At 41.6% G+C, this 16873-nt stretch overlaps 1 protein-coding gene across 1 annotated transcript in view; it reads right to left on the bottom strand.

The window, feature by feature from the left end:
- cacna1hb (calcium channel, voltage-dependent, T type, alpha 1H subunit b) overlaps positions 1–16873 on the bottom strand; it is an 81376-nt gene that overhangs the window by 37565 nt on the left and 26938 nt on the right. Inside the window, exons 7-16 of the mRNA XM_025058469.1 lie at positions 16337–16496; positions 13820–14132; positions 13636–13728; positions 12059–12635; positions 8274–8641; positions 4075–4226; positions 2064–2249; positions 1616–1733; positions 1002–1157; positions 168–255 (exon numbers count right to left, since the gene is read on the bottom strand). Coding sequence (XP_024914237.1) covers positions 168–255; positions 1002–1157; positions 1616–1733; positions 2064–2249; positions 4075–4226; positions 8274–8641; positions 12059–12635; positions 13636–13728; positions 13820–14132; positions 16337–16496 — 2211 coding nt within the window. The remainder of the gene's footprint in view (positions 1–167; positions 256–1001; positions 1158–1615; positions 1734–2063; positions 2250–4074; positions 4227–8273; positions 8642–12058; positions 12636–13635; positions 13729–13819; positions 14133–16336; positions 16497–16873) is intronic.

The following is a 16873-nucleotide window of genomic DNA, read 5'->3' as shown; positions in this document are numbered from 1 at the left end:
ATTAGGAGCCGGCGGTTGCCAACAGTGTGGAGTTGGCACCGTGAAGTCAGCATTGATTTCTGTTTCATTATCTCACACAGTCAGGCATCAACAGAAGTTGAGCGTTCTACGAGTTCCTCGTCATTACGGGTGATTGTATGTTTACTGGTGTTTAAGGGCGTTCGTACCTGCGGCGTACAACTCCCTCAGCTTCTCCTCATCCTCGAAGGAGAACGACTGTCGCTCATCATCCGCCTCAGACCTGTTAGCATCCCCCTGTAGACACACACACACACAAACATCAGGGGACACCATTGTAATCATGATCTTCATTATCATCACCTCCCCTCTCTTTCTTCAGTCACTCTCTATTGACTGTTAAAGTGAAAAACATAGAGTGAGTGACTTGTGAGGTGAGGACCACGAGACAAAGAACAGGAGGCACAGAGGTGGAGGGTGGGCGGGGATCTCCGGTGCGCTGTAGTTGAGTTATGTGCGTGGCTTTGGCAGTGATACGCTTAAGTCATGCCAATAAAGCTTTACTGAATTTAATTAAAATTCACGCCAGAAAGATGGAAGTAGACAGCTTCTGTAGAGGATATCTGTAAGTTTGTCCATGTGTGTGTGTGTGTGTGTGTGTGTGATATACAGAAAGTGAGAGGGAGAGAGAGAGAGAGAGGCAGAGAGCATGTGCTCTGTGATGCTAGAGATAAAAGATGAAAACTAAACAACAAAAGCTCACCAGCTGAGAATGGCAGGCATTATCAAACACATCCCTACCCTGGAGAGGATAGTGTGTGTGTGTGTGTGTGTGTGTGTGTGTGTGTGCATGATCGAGAGGGAAAGCTAACTATGGTAAGAAAGGCAGAGACATGAGCGCTGGATAAAGAGAGACAGCAGAAACCACACATGCAGGATGTTGGGGATTATTCTCTTGTAGCATCTCTGGTTTTATCAGCAGCACTGAGCGCCAGACCTCATTCTTTAAGCTGCTCAAACATAACTGCATCTTTGCCCCTTACTTCAGCCTGAAATCCTTCGACCAGAATGGCGACGAGCAAATTGAAGAGGACATAGTTGCCAAAGGTCATGAGGGCAACAAAATAGAGGGCAGCCAGTGGCGTGGTGGAGGCCATCCCATTATACAGCACTGCGTTCCAGTCCTCCTGAGTAAGGATCTGCACAGGACAAGAGCAACCAGGGAAGACGGATCCTCAGACACAGAATGGACAAGACAAAGCTGCCGACGTCAAACGTAAGCTGTGGAGTCACAACACATTCATCATGGAATCTGTTCCAAAGTTCACTGAGCAGTCATGATGATCATCAGTGTTAAATGAGCTCCCGTGGAGGGTGTCTTATAATACGTCTCCTCCTTCTGCTTGTGAGGTATATTTGCCCACTGGGGGGGCTTTTATATTTTGTTGAGAATTATGTGTTAGTGCTCACAAATTGGAGAACATGAAACAATAGAAACGATTGTCGGGGACTATTGCCAGCAGCATCAGCAGCTACAGTTTAATTTTCATTCCAATTAATTTTGAAATTAAATTTGACTCTAATCAGGCAAAAGAGCCGTTTGAGGTAAATGAAGTGATCTCTCACATCTGCTCGTCTTTTTTCGCATTCGTCAAACCTGAAACACGGTGACGGTTGCCCACAGCAGAGAGTCGAAATTTTTTCTGTCTGGCAAAGTGTCTCCACTGTCTTGTCGCAGGCCGAATTTGCAGCCAAATAGATGCATCCCCAAGATACTGAAAAACACAAACACACACACACACACACACACATACACACACACACACACACAAACAAAGCGATACAAAGCATTCAATAGACAGTAATTTAATATCAACTTTGTGCGACAAGATTCACAAGTGCGCTCTCTCTGTGTGAACAATTGTGTTTGTGTGAAAGGTGATGATGTATGTGGTAATATGTTCAGCAGCAGACTGTGGCAAAATACATCTGATGATTATTTCATTAGACTGATGTGAAGTTGAGGAAACTATTTGGTGTCTTCCTCCAACGCTGCCATTGAAAGAAAAAGAAAAAAAAACCAACAACAACTGTAAACCTGGTACCTGAAGATGAATATGAAGAGCATCAGCAGCATGCAGAATGTGGCGACGTTGTCCATGGTCTTCATCAGCACCACCAGCTGCCGCCGCAGGGCAGGGAGGAACCTCACCAGCTTCAGAACCCTCAGCAGACGGAAGGTACGCAGCACCGACAGGCCTCCTGCTGCCTCCCCGACGATCTCCCACACACTTCAACACACACCAATCACAGAACAATTTTACACAAAATGTATTTTCAAAAGGCAACTTGACAAAAAAAAATCAGAGTCAGCATCGAGAACAGCCTCAGAGAGCCTCAAAGGCAGGAACACTGTAACAGAGCAAGACAGGACCAGCTGATCGTGTTTAATAGAAAAGTTTGAGGGGAAAACCTGACTTACTGAAAACATTCAATGTAAATATAATAAAAGTATTTTCACACATTTGGGATCCACCTTTACTGACAATCATCAAGAAAGTGGAGTTTAGGAATGTCATGAACCTTAAACTACTGAATGAGGACTGAGAGTAGTGGGGTAGCCCCTCCTGGGGGGCCGCGGTGAGGTGCCGGGGGACCGCAAGGGGGTTCCAATGGAATATAAGTGTACTACTGCTGTAATGCTAGATAGATAGATATTTGTTACCCTTCATTCTTTTATTGTTTTAAAAATCTGCCAATTGAATGTCGCTTTTATTCTCGCTTTATTGAATTCTTTTTTTTTCTTGGGTGATTATGATTCAGTGCATTGACTGCGGAGGACAATCCAGACTAAACAGCATTGTCAGAACCTGCTTTCAAGGTTATTGGAGTCCAAATAAAAGACTCTAGAAAACAAAGCAGAAGCGAAGGAGGTTAGGAAACATTATTGTAACCGGAATAAAAAATTTTGATGTGGTGTCAAGATTTTTTGACCCCGATGAACCACTGACAAAACGACAGCACTTTCCATTTTTTTCATTTCCCTCCCACAAATCCTCACCTCTTTCTCACATCAATTCAAACCCTTCAGCTGCGTCTGAGTCTTGTGATTACATACATGTTAATTCAGTAGGAAATGTTAGAACTTTATGTGATTGCAACACTGCAGGTAAAAAGACAAAGGAGAGAAAGCACCGTGTTCATCTAAGTCTTTTGTTTTCAAGCCAATCAAAGTCGAAGCTGAGAATCTTTGCACATTGTTATGTGGTTTGACTTTGGGCTCAATGTCTGACACATGCTGTTCGCACACGCTAGCACCGGGACGACGAGACCTAATTACATCATCTGCACATCTTTGTTCCGATTTCTGAAAATAGTAACAATAAAAAAAATAATAAATTGTAATTTAACAGCATCGACTTCTACAGTGACACAAACATGTCTGGTGCTCTCCACTGCCCCCATGTGTCTGGTGTTAATCACTGGGCTGTTGTACAGATGGGTTGCACACAATGACGGATTTAGAGATTTAAGTTCACAGCTGATATACAAATCAAACAGCCAATCAGAGACCAGGTGTTGGTGAATGGCTTTAAACTGTATTTTCCATGAAGAAGAAAAAGCACCTTAAATTTTTACTGTAAACATGTCCAAAAAAACTATATTTAAATAAAAAACATGTCCAAAAAAACTATATTTAAATTAAAAAAAAAAAAACTCTGACTCTGGATATCAAACTAATGCCTCTGCTGCTGAGTGAAGAAAGGTTTGGTTTTTGACCCATGAGCAAAAATAAAATAAAACAGAGCCAATAAAATAAGACTAAGGGCAGTGTGCAGTGGCATGGTAAATAAGCGGAGGCTTGAAGTGCAGATACATAATTTAGCCTGCAGTGCTACATTATGGAGTGAACACAAGCCCGCTGGACTGAGAGCGGTGGATCCCAGTGTCAGTCTGGAGGGGGTGACGACAGTGCAGACTCGCTGTGAGGATTTTCCGGGGACAGAGTGAATATTTAATGACAGGATTCACATTTTGCTGACAAACAACATAACAACAAATACTTCGGTACACTTCCCCGACCCGCCTCCCCCTCGCGCTCCCCCACTGTCAGACCTGATGATGACAATGATGCTGTCAAAGCCATTGTAGGGGTTCTTCAGGTATCCAAAGAGTCCAAGGGCCAGGAGCTTCAGGAGCATCTCAAGACTGAAGAGGCTTGTGAACACCATGTTACTGATCTCCAAAACGTCTGTCAGCTCCTGCGGCTGAGGAGGCGCGACGTCGGTGGGGAGAGAAGAGAGGAGGCAGTGATTGATGTGCAGAGATGGACAGGCACAGAAGGAAAATGAAAAAATAAACACAAGCAGACAGACTGCCAAAGTGACGCACCATCAACTCAGAATTTTAGCACTTTTTCAAATGACGGTAAAAGCTTCACTTCACTTCACTTCGCACTGAATTTTGTCCCAGTGTCAGACAGAGGAGCTGGTGCAGTAGTAGACAGAGGGGATTGGAGGGTTTATCAACAGATCAACTGAGGATTTAGAGTCTGTTTACCTTCATTATTAGGGGTGAGTAGTAGCATTAGTGTAGCTGACCAACTGCAGAAAGTGTAAAGTCAGTAATGCTAAAGGTAAATGTAGAGACACTTACAGGGAAATTCCTTTCATGGATGTGATGTGTTTTTTAAAACCACTAAATTCTGATACTCACATCATTTAGAAATGTTGATTTATCTCGATGCATCATTACTCATTGATTAATTATAATCATGATTAACCGTGATTGATTGTGATTACTCCACAGCTACACTGTGATTACTCATATTAAACATTATAACCGTTTGACAGTCCTGGTAAATGCAGATTGTTTTTAATGCTACAGAAAATATACAGAAAAGCCATGGCCAATCTAAAGAAAATATTAGTAAAAATTACATATATATCTAATTATATACACATATAATTAAAAATATAATAAAATGTTTTCATTTTTAATATATATATATATATGTGTGTGTGTGTGTGTGTATTTAATCTAGAAACAAAGCCTCTCAAACACAGGACCCAGGCTGTGTTGGTCTTAGCTGCAGAGAGCTCAGCATCACCAGAAGGAGGTTCAGAGGAAATCAAACATCCACAATGTTTGAAATCCTCCAAATGTTGGCAAAAAGCCCTGACTTTATTAATGCAGTAATGAATATTCAGTGGATGGATTAATTCATCCATCCACCCATCCATACATCTGTCCATCCACCCATCCATTCATCCATCCATTCATCCAACCAAATCTTAAATTTCCACAAAGGCTGTAAATCAATTAATTTTTAAAAATCAGATTAATCCCAGCGTAGCTGTGGATTAACCAGGATTACTCACTTTCCTAATTATCACGATTTATCCAAATAAATGAACATTACTCAACTCAACTCAAATGATACCTACATGTCATGACAGTTAGGGAATTCTGACTGTGTCTATCCACAAATTTGTGGAAATGAAAGTATGAATGTAGTTTTTTTGACAGGTGAAAAAAAAAAAGAAACGCTTCATTATATTCGGTTTTTAAGCCAAAACTCCTTTTCTTCCTGTGATGCAACCGTGCTAACTACTGCACCACTGTGCTGCTCACCAAAGAACATTTTTAACATCTAACACTAATGGGTGCTGTCACTGTGAGGATGTCAGACAACCAGAGGAAACTCCACAAGGTTGGGACTGCCAGCAGAGAAATGTTCCAGTAAATGAGGCCCCGTAGAACTCTGTCATCAGACGGTGCTACAGACCAAACCATTCACACAATTCATATATAGGAACGTACTGGAAACTCAAAGGTTAATGACGCAGGGACGTCCTTCCAATAGAAATAAATACTCCTTACAATCATGGTTAAAAAAAATCTACACATTAAACATTTTCTCTTAGCCTTACCTCTAACCAAACCTCTACTTAATTTCTCATCCATCCATCCATCCATCCATCCATTCATCCATCCATCCATCCATCCATTCATCTACTTTTACTAAGGCTATCTAATAAAAACAAGCACATGTAAATTATAACTTTCTACTGACAGTAGCAGCGTTACTATAGCCGTCCACCTGCCAGGTATTTAACATAATGATGCTGAGCATTATTTCTTCAGGAATTCTGGACAAACTCCCAATTCTTTTACTGTCACTGAAAGCACAACAAAAGGTTCCCCGCCCCATCATTTGATGTGATTTAAATGCTAATGCTTTCTTTCCTGGCTTATAATTCAATATTTCCTGACGCAAATTTAGGTTCAGTGGTGTATAACAGACAGACACACCATCAGACAGTCAGTCAGAGAGAGAGAGACAGACAGAAATGTGACCCAGTAGCTGCAGCTCTCCGGTGACTGTCCCGGACTCTGACCTGACACCTGTGGTCACACGGAGCAGGTCTACAGCTGTCTATGTCATGTTACACCGATGTCACGACACAACTCTATGGTTTCTCCACTTACTATCAGACCTGAAGAAGTCACTTTGTTAAGACCAGTCGCTACTCTGTAATTTTACTACATTTAATGAAGTACGTGACGCAGTAACAGGAGTCTTCGATGGAGGAAACTCTAAAAACTAACTTGGAGAAACATTTCCAACAACTTGGAAACAGGCGCCTGGTTTGACCAGTTAGTCTACAGCTGACAGTCTGACTGACACAGTTGTCAAATGGACTGTAGACTGGTCCATGACATGATGCACAGTAATGACTAAAATACAGCAACTCATTGAGAGTAAATTCAGAGTTTGAGTTATCTATATTTTAAATTCAACTCATTGAGAGTAAATTCACAGTTTATCTATATTTTTAAAGGCAACTCATTGAGAGTAAATTCACAGTTTGAGTTATCTATATTTTTAAAGGTTTATTTTCCATATTGATAATTCCATCATTTGGATTAGTCACAAATAAAAACACATTTAGAGCTATCACACTCATCGGGATTAATCATGATTAATCGCACTAAATTACAATAACAATTAATCCTGATTAACCCACAGCTAACCTGGGATTATTCCCAGATTTTTTATGTGAAAAAACAGACTGTAGTTTAGCGCTAATATTTGGTAAACAGCGATTTCTGCAACTGCGACTTCAGACCTGACTTTACTCCTTATTCTTTTATTTTCATATTTATTTAATATTTCTAACTTGCAGTTGATAACGTGACTTTTTTGATGCTGGGTTAAATCGTAATCACATACAGACATGGGGATATGAAGACAAAAACGGATCAGATGTTGTAATTTATCCAAAAACTCAATCTCCAACTCAGTCGAAATCTAATATTGGAGTCAGCACTCTGGATGTGGCCTCAAACAGAAGCCTTATTGTTCAAGCAATAAAAGTCAAACCGATCTTTAACACGCAGCTCTACTGTGTTTGGAGAGCACCCTGTCATCAGACATTTCTTTATGAACAAACACAGACGTCACGGTTTACTCTGTCTCTGCTCGTGAACAAGCAAATCAGTTAAAAGCTGCGTCTCTGAGCATGCGTCCTGACATCTGCCTGACACTGAGCTTCTCTCCAGAGATCAAAACCATCTCTCTGAGGATTTTCAAACAAACCTGCACCGACTACGTTTACTGAGACGGAGGAATACTGCCCACAAATCTGAACGCTTCCTATTTGTATGTAAATTCATTTCTGTGGCACAGATGGGGAAAAAGCTACATCAGGCTTGAGCTGCACATTCATGTGTTGTATTATTAATATAAATATCCCTTTAGCATCTTGGGGGGATTTGTAAAAAAAAAAAGTAGAAAAATATGCCTGGCCTTATTTTTTAATATTAGTCATTTAAGACATCGAGGCCATCCAGATCTGTGGTATTGTTCAGGAAATGGGGGCAAATGCAGCCCCCTCCCTCTCTGCCACCCTCAGTCTACTTCTGTCTTTCGTCCAATCACACTTTCAGATCTGTCCTCCTCCTCCTCCTCCTCCTCACTCCTTCATCTGCTCGTGCTGGCTTTTCTGACTCTCCTCCAGTCATTCCCTCCTGTCCCAGGGTCACGCTTTAATTAACACTTCAGGTCTTATGAGTTTCTCCCGATATACGTGTGCGAAGGCGCATACACACACATATACACACACATACATGCAGTGATCACATATGCTTCTGCTGTAAGTGTTGATTGGAGAGTACGCTTATTGACTTGATCACTTTTGCTGTGATTAGTTCATTCCTTTTCAATCAAATTGTCATCAACATCTGTGGGAGACAAGCACATACCTGTGCACACGTGTCACACACACACACACACACACACACACACGTACCTGCTCATGGTACTCTATGCCCATCGACAGTGTGTTAATGAGGATGGCAATCATGATTCCTTGGCTGAAGTATCTGCTGCCAACAATGAGTTGAAGTTTAGTCTGCAGGCCCGCCCAGCAGCGCCTCATCACGTTCTTCCTTGGCCCAGACACCTGAACATCGGCGCGACACGGGCTGTGGCTGTGGCTGTGACACGGACTGTTGCCATGGCACGAGTTGTCGCACCCATGACGCTCGTTGTCTTCAGGCTGCTCGTGAACGCCGTCATTGTCACCGGGTTGATTGTAGTAGATGCAGTAAGGACACGTGGATGACTCTCCTGGGACTTCACCTGGAAGAGCTAACGCCGGCTGCCCAGGGCACCCGCCTGCAGAGAGAGAGAGAGGGAGAGAGAGGGAGAGAGAGAGGGGGGGAGAGACAAAGATGATTCAGACAAAGTCACACGTCTTCCTACAGATTGGATCTGTCTCTGTGTCGTTTACGATGACAGTTTTTCTTCCCTCTCTGACACCAGGCCTGGCTGCACTCTCACCGGGAAAAAGTACGACAGTAGAAAACCACAGACAGTCACATAACACAAAGACCTCTCAGTCCACCGCCCACCCACTCATATCACAGAGTAGGCAGGAATTTTACTGAGTCATTTAAAAAAATAAAAACTTTCGTGATGTTGGTGGAAACCAGTGACTGAAGAATACAAGCTGCCGTTAAAGCCAAGAAAAAATGAAATACAGTTTTTCAGAGTTGTGGAGACAGAGACAGACAGAGACTCAGACGGACTCAGAGAAGACACAGTGTTGAGTAATTAACCTCTAGACCAGAGGTCTTTAGACGGGGGACAAGGAATAGAAGGTTTATGAAAATAATTCTAATTAATTAATTAATTATAATAGTAATATAATATCATTAATAATGTTATTAGTAGGTCTTAATCAATTAAGTAATGAATTAATACCCAATAATACCATAGATAATATTATATCATTTATATTGTGTATTGTTTTTCTCACTAAAATTAAATATTTGAAATGTGTTTCATAAAATACACATATAAAACTAACACATTTCTATTAAATACAAAATATATATTTGTTAGTTTTCCGAAATAACGCCTTCATTTTTTTAACGCGTTTTTAAGGCGTGGGCAGAATGACTCAGGTTGATGTCCAATAATTCCACCCTCCGCCCACTTTTCACTGTTCTAATACACAGTTAGTTACAAACGTGTCGGCAGAGAGTTTTCATTTCACTGAAGTTCTCGAGCTTCAAATATGACAGCGCTAGTGTTTTGTTGATATCAAGACCGTTCAGGGGCGACGTCGTTTGGAGGTTTAAATTATTCAGGTGATGTAATGAAACAGGCTGTTAATAAAGTGCTGCCACACTTTGTTGCAGATTTACAGCTCCAGCAGCAGTTACCCGAGCGCTCAGCGATATCCTAGCCACACGTGTGGCTAAATGTTTAGCTCTCATGCCTCACTCACTCACTGCTCTCAGATGGTCATAAAAAAATATTCTGACCAAAAGAAATTTAACAGTTTAACTGGTTTCACTTCATATGAACACATTTCCACTGAGACTTTTTAGCCGTTAAGATAAAAAACAACAACCTGCCAGCCGTTCACAGTGAGCGTGACTGTGTGAGATACTTCTAACCACCAAAGAGTGTCTGAGAGAGGAATCACATTTATGAACAGAGCTCGTCACACAGCAGGTAGCTGATCCTCTGTGTTGTACTTACTGAATTTAGACATTCTGTCTTTCCACATATTGTTCACGCCTTAAAGGAACGCAGCCTCATTTCATTTGTTGGAGACAAAAAAAAAAAAAAAATTCAATAACATGGAAGCTTCTGTGCAGTTGGGATGGTTTTGTGCAGTGAGGGAGCAATTTTATTAGAACTGAGAACCACGTATGTGTCTGTGTCTGTGTCTGTGTATGAGGGTTAGGCTGCAGCGGTGTAAAGTAGGAGTAACATTTCACTGGAATTCATTACCAAGCAGCTCGGAGAGAATGCTACAGGGGCCGAAAACAACAAACACGGATCCCATGCGTTGTTGTTGTCATCACAATCACAACAAATGTAGGTTTCATAAGATGTGTAGGAAATTCAATATCATCACTTGGGTTTACTGTGCACGCAAGAACACAGTAGTTAGACATGACTGTTAAACCGATTCTATGGTCTCCTTCTAGTGCATCCAACAGGATCAGTTATATTTCTCTTTTTCTTTCTTAATTCACTGTTTACAGTCTGGGAAAATCCAGATGTGTAGGCATTTATGGGAATCATCCAAAATGTGAAGGAGACACCCATGATCTTGTCTGGTGACACGGTCAGCACTGTTCCTTAAAATGGGGGGAAAAAAAGTACTTTGTAATCAGAAGTTCTGCGACTACTGCTGCTCGTATCTAATTTTCTCTAATTAATCGGTCTTTGTTAAAGTGGATCCTTAAAATCTTTCAGTGGTCTTTCAATATCACAACGATAAAATACAGCATCCCCCACTACACTGTGACACACTGATATATATATATGAAAAGATAACCCAGTCAGAAATCAGATACATTCTTTTTAATCTCTGTGTTTTCATCCTTTTGTCTGCCTGATGGATTTCTGTGAGCAGCCCCACTCCAGATATATATATATAAAAAACAACTTTGATTGCATTTTATAAGAATCAGGGTTGTGGTGCGTGAAGAAATGATTAGATTGTGGAAGTGGTCCAGTTATAAAAAGAAAGAAAAGAACTTGGCAGAGGTTTACGATCCCGTCATTGTCTGGTTCATTAAGGTCTGTGTAAGGTTTTGTTAAAGACCACTCCCCTCTTGATGCCATGTTATAAGTATAACAATATCTGTGTTTTTAAAGGGCAGATGTGGAAAGTATGTTCAATTGAAGTGACATTTAAACGTAAAATATATGAGTTTATGTCAAACACGACTCGGCTGCTTTCACTCCTCAGGGAAAGACGGTGGACATGCGTTTCAGCACCGTTTCAGCACCACTGATGTGGACAGTTACTGGACTTTGTCACGCAGCAGGACATCTACACGAACTGCTAATGTGAGTGCGACAGGATGAGTGATGTTGACAGACACATTTATATCACATGATACTAATATCAATCCATTTTTTTTTCTAATTTTCTCTCATATTAGGTTGGAATACTGCCGTCCATGAAAGCCTTCATGTATGAAAATGTCTGTCGTGACGTGTTGCGTCAAAAGTCAGTCAGGAGGAACGACAGGCTTTCATTATTGAAGGCATGTGTTGTGTTTGGGAGACGCCATTATGCATCCCACTTTATGCAGAGCAACATTAGCGAGAGAATGATGTATTTTTATAATGCCTTGTGCTGCTTCCCATGGGGCAATAGTACTGCAACACCACAAATACAGTGTGTAGAGTATTGCAGTTATTTTCAGTGCTGCCTCTCACTCTCTTTCTCCCCAACTCGCTCCGTCTACCTCCGTCTCCACCCATGTCTTTTTTTCGTGCAAAAGATTGTGCACAGAGGGTGATACCTAATAAGAGCAAATTATTTGAAGTCGACTGCCTGGAGACACTTCCACCTTTGGAAACAAATGATCATTAGCATGAAAACCAAATTCTAACTACTCCCTTTTCATTTCAAGGGTTTTAAAAAAAATGACAATAATTGAGATTTGGGGGCAATAACTGGGTGATTTAAGACAAGGATAGGGACAAGGGTTTGATTTTTTTTTTTTTTTTGACCTGTGAAGGTTGCACACACACACACACACACCCTTTTGCTCTCACCGTGCTCCAGCACCAGCTGTGGTAGTCGGCTCATGGTCTCCGGGGCAGCCGCTCGTTTCTGGTTCTGGTCCTTTGTATCCATGTGACTAAGAAGTGGTGATATGAAGGGGTAATTAAACGCCATCCCTCCGTTACTGACAACAGACTCAGACTGGGTCAGTTGAGGCTGGTGATGATGCTGGTGGTTGTGGTAGAGCTGATGAAGGTGTGACAAGTCGTTGGGGGCGTGGCCCGAGTGTCGGTTCGCGAGTCCATTCATCTCGCCGACTCCACTCCCCCTGGCGGAGCCTCCACCTCGGTTTTTCTGGCACGAGCACCTGCAGTGAAAGGGCACGTGCGTCTGAGCGTAGCAGCGAGATATTCGTCTCCACGCCTTGCGACCAAGGTGAGCCAGGTAGCGGATTATCTCCTCATAGCAACTTCCTGGTTGGCTGTCACTGGCCAGCGTGGAAGCTGATTGGTGCAGCTGGCGTGCGCGTTGCTCCGACTTCATTAAGGCATGTTCCCTCTGCTTGGTCTCAGAAAACTGGGTGGCGATGACCACCAAGCACAGGTTGATCATGAAAAAAGATCCCACCTGACAACAACACAAACACACACGTTAGCCGCTAACACGGGCCGATAATATCGGTCGGACGATATTATCGGACATCCCTATTTACAAGTCAGGTTTCCCAAGTCCAGGTCATGTCTCAAGTCGTTGTACACATGTCCAAGTCATGTATTTGAGGGACAACACCTCGTATTCTGTCCTAAGTCCAGGTCAGGTCTCAGTTTTTGTATCATGGAATATTTATGTGCTTTTCCTCCAACTTATTGGTCTTTACCGCCTGTGTCGTCCAACCGGTATTCACACCAATCATGGTGCAAAAGCAGTGAGCTAACATATTTTTATTGTCATTTAAGAATTGAAAATAATGAGAAAATAACAAAAAGGCTTTCAACCAATCTACACCTAAGAATTTATGGTAACAAACTTTCAAACACAATCCACGTCCCAGGGAGAAGTTTGGAAGACAGAGGTTGAAAAACATTGACGCCTGATGAAATTGGACATGGCTGGTCCAGCAACATGTCTCCTGATGCCCCACACCTAGCAGGTGGTTGTTGGTTTGTTTGATGTCTGCGAGAAGCTCCAGCAGAGCTAACCCCCGCCATGGTCAGTGTTGTTTTGATACTGTATCTGTCGATGCTCAGTTACGACGTGTTGTGTATCGTAACATCAAGGCTGTACATATATATTCAACTTGTGTATCGTAACATCAAGGCTGTACAAATATATTCTTACAAAGAGTTCATATGATGTCAACATATTGGAATAAATAACGAAGGCCAGAAACAATAATTCCTGGAAATTCAAGATTGCTCACGAGTCGTCAACCTCAAGTCCAAGTCAGTCGCAAGTCTTGTAAAACCAAGTCTGAAGTCAAGTCTCAGGTCTTTTGAGGGCGGGTCCAATTCAAGAGTCTCCATTTGTGCAACCTAAGCACGACTCAAGTCCGAGTCTCAGACTCGTCTCCCCCATGGTTGGCTGATGGTCAAGTTTTTTTTATATTTGTGTGTGTTTTTATACTTACTATAATGAGAAAAATAAAGTAGATGAAGTTGTAGAAGGAATGTGCGTCCATGACATAGTACATGATGTCCACCCATCCTTCCAGAGTGATCACCTGAATGGAAAACGTACACAGAGAACGGGAGTAATGATTGGTGAGTGGCGACTGTCACTGTCCACTTACCCCCGTGTTTAAAACCTTTTACCTGGAAGATGGCGATCCATGCATATCCAATATTATCAAAGTTAATAGCCCCTTTATGTGGGTTTATTTCCCCGGCCCGACACTCATTGTAATACTGATACCAGTTCACGCATGAACCCGGCTCTTCTTGTCTCAGTCCAGTATCTGGACGATCCTCCTCAGCACCAAGGAAGCATGAAGTCCTGCCCACACGGCGGCGAGGAACATCGGAGCATCGAAGCATCCCGTTGTCTCTCTCCGTTGAGCAGATGAAGGGATGATCGTCGGTGCCGTCAGGTCGATAGTAACCACTCAGGAAGGAAACATTGTATCTCCTGTCGTAGGGAGGGAAAAAAACAGACATCAAACAGACAGCAACATCAAAGAAGTCAGTGCCAGGCTCTTTGTGAAACCACATACTTTTGGTGCTTCATCCCCGCTCCTTAGAAAATGATCGCATATTTGGTGCATCGAACATGCAGGAAAATTCATGTTGGTTTTTTGTTTTTTTTTTCTCTCAAAATAAGGAAACACTGAAAATGTTCAGATTCTGGTTTACTCATCGTGAGGTATGGGGGGGGAGAACCCAAACAGAGAGTCCCAGAGAGCTGCATTTCTTCCACACAGCAAATCCACAAGGTATGTTTGTGTATATTTTCAGTTGTACTACAAAGTTACATTTTTTAAGGTCTACTAAAGTAAAGGGGCTCGTAAAGTTAGAATTTAAACTTTAGCAACAACATTGTTACAGTTACAGTGCAGTGAACACCTGTTGTTTTGTTTTTTTTTTGTTTTTTTAATTGTTTGAGCAAAACGCTACATAGTAACGTTAGCATTACTAGCATCTAGTGAAACAATGACTCATAAAGCTACTGTCTACATGAAGACATGAAGTCACTTCCTGTTTTATCTCCCTGCTTTCCATGTAAATGGAATCCAAGACACTCCAAGAATCAGATCAACTGTAGAGTAGGTCAGTTATTTCCAGCTGGTTTTGTAAGATACATAGATACATAGATACACAGATACACAGTGCCATCGAATTACACAGTGGTCACATGATCTCAAACAAGCATTCATGCATTTTCACATCCATGTATACATTACATCTTGTGCCATATCCTCCAGTCAGTGAATATGTGTGTTTTATCCGCTGAACTCTACAACCTCCAGAGCAGCTTATTTATGCATTTTCCAGTGCGCATTAAATGGAAAAAGAAAAAGCAAATCTAAATTAAAGTCACAGCTGCAGCTTCGGATTTTTTTCTACTAGCGTTTTTATTTATCATTAAGATTAAAGGAACGAGTTCAGCTTTTCTTCCACAAATAAAACATTGACTGAACTATTAGTCAGAAGCTACATGTATCCGAGAGCAAAGCGTTTGATTTACTACAGAGAAGTAATATAAGGTAAGGCAACCGGCCGGCTCCACTGCTGTGCCCGTGTTTATCTAAATGGATGGACGCGTCACTTAAGAACAATTGTGTGGTTTTAGAAGCTGTGGGACAACAATGGAAAACCGTGGGACGCAGAAATGAATTTCACCAGGGCTGGACCACACACTTACAATGAGTTCATTGTTGATGTTGGATCATGGGCTGTTTTAGTGGGAGAGCATGTACAGTAAAGGCTGTTCAATTTTACAAGTAACTGATGATTTCAAGATGATGGGTTTATTTAACTTTTTTTTTCTGAAAATCTAAATTAAAACAATATATTAAAATAGTTGTGTGTATTTGCTGAAGATGGACGTTGAAGGAAGACATCTGAAACAAAGAGATTTCCACAAAGCAGGGATTGGAGGGGGATGGAGGACAGTGGAATGTAATCAATCATCTTTGGTACAGAGAGAAGTCACCAGGGAGCGCTGTTCTCTCAAGAAGGTCACCGGTTCAAATCCTGGGTTCATCTAAGTATAGATGTTGCATGTTCTTCCTCCTTAATCCTGGCCTGACTTTGTCTTACTATAAAGGTTAATTTGTGGATTACGCAGCTGATCTCTGTTTTCAAGAGCCTTTTCAAGCACTTTTCAGGTATTTTCTCAAGCACCTCAGCCTTGCCTAAGGGTAAAAGGGATTTTCCTTTTCAGGAAATGTTTTTTATGACATTGTTTTCATGATATGTAGAAATATTTCTTATATGTGAATTTGCATTTATCACAACAAGTGTATATTTTATGGTTACTACATGTTTTGTATGTATACTAAAGCATTTAATTCTCCACCATCCAAAGTATAAATGTTAAGAATTATATGAATTGTTTATGTTAACTATCAAAAAATGGCTGAACCAAAATAAAAATATAAAAGATAATTCAAAGCATTTCTTTTTTTTTTTTATGGTGCTATAGTTTATTGTTACATCTCCTCTAGAACCTCCAGCAGGAACCGAGTCTCAGAACAAACCGATGCGTTGATTGTGATATTGATCCACTTTAAGATACAACACCAGGGTAAAGAAACTTTTGACACAGGGTTCAGGATAATGAGGTCAGCGCACCACTTGAGGTGACATCTGGCTGTTTCTATGGTAACTCACATCTTGACGTCCTCTCCCATGAAGCAGCGGTTCCTCAGAAGCCCCGCCCACAGCTGCACGCCAACAATGCCAAAGATGAAGAAGACGAAGAAGCACAGTGCCAGCACGTTGCCCAGCATGGGGAGTGTGTCTAAGAGGAGGGTCACGAGGATACGCATACCTGCACACACACACACACACACAAACAAACAAACAAACAAACATAAACATCACCACACAGTCTGTGCAGTTTCTGAGCCTGGAGCCTCATTTAGTTAAATGTCAATCACAGGTCGTTTTGGCCTGACAGGAAGAATGGAGCGGTGCAATTAAGAGAGAAAAATAATTACAGTTCAAACACTTTAGTTAACTTCTACTCCACACACACTGTGAGATTTAGAAACATTTGAGCCACCGGTGGAAGACACTGGATCATTATTTGACACTTGGTCTGAGCTAAAGGGGAGACGAGAGAAAGGCACAGAGCGTTACCTCTGAGTCAGAATGTGAAGTTGATACTTAATCATTAGGTTCATAAATAAAGAGAAACTTCATCTT

This window comes from Cynoglossus semilaevis, chromosome 9 (assembly GCF_000523025.1).
Source record: "Cynoglossus semilaevis isolate Cse_v1.0 chromosome 9, Cse_v1.0, whole genome shotgun sequence".
NCBI lineage: Eukaryota > Metazoa > Chordata > Actinopteri > Pleuronectiformes > Cynoglossidae > Cynoglossus > Cynoglossus semilaevis.
The sequence above is the reverse complement of the archived record's forward strand: the minus strand, read 5'-3'. Positions and strand labels throughout refer to the sequence as shown.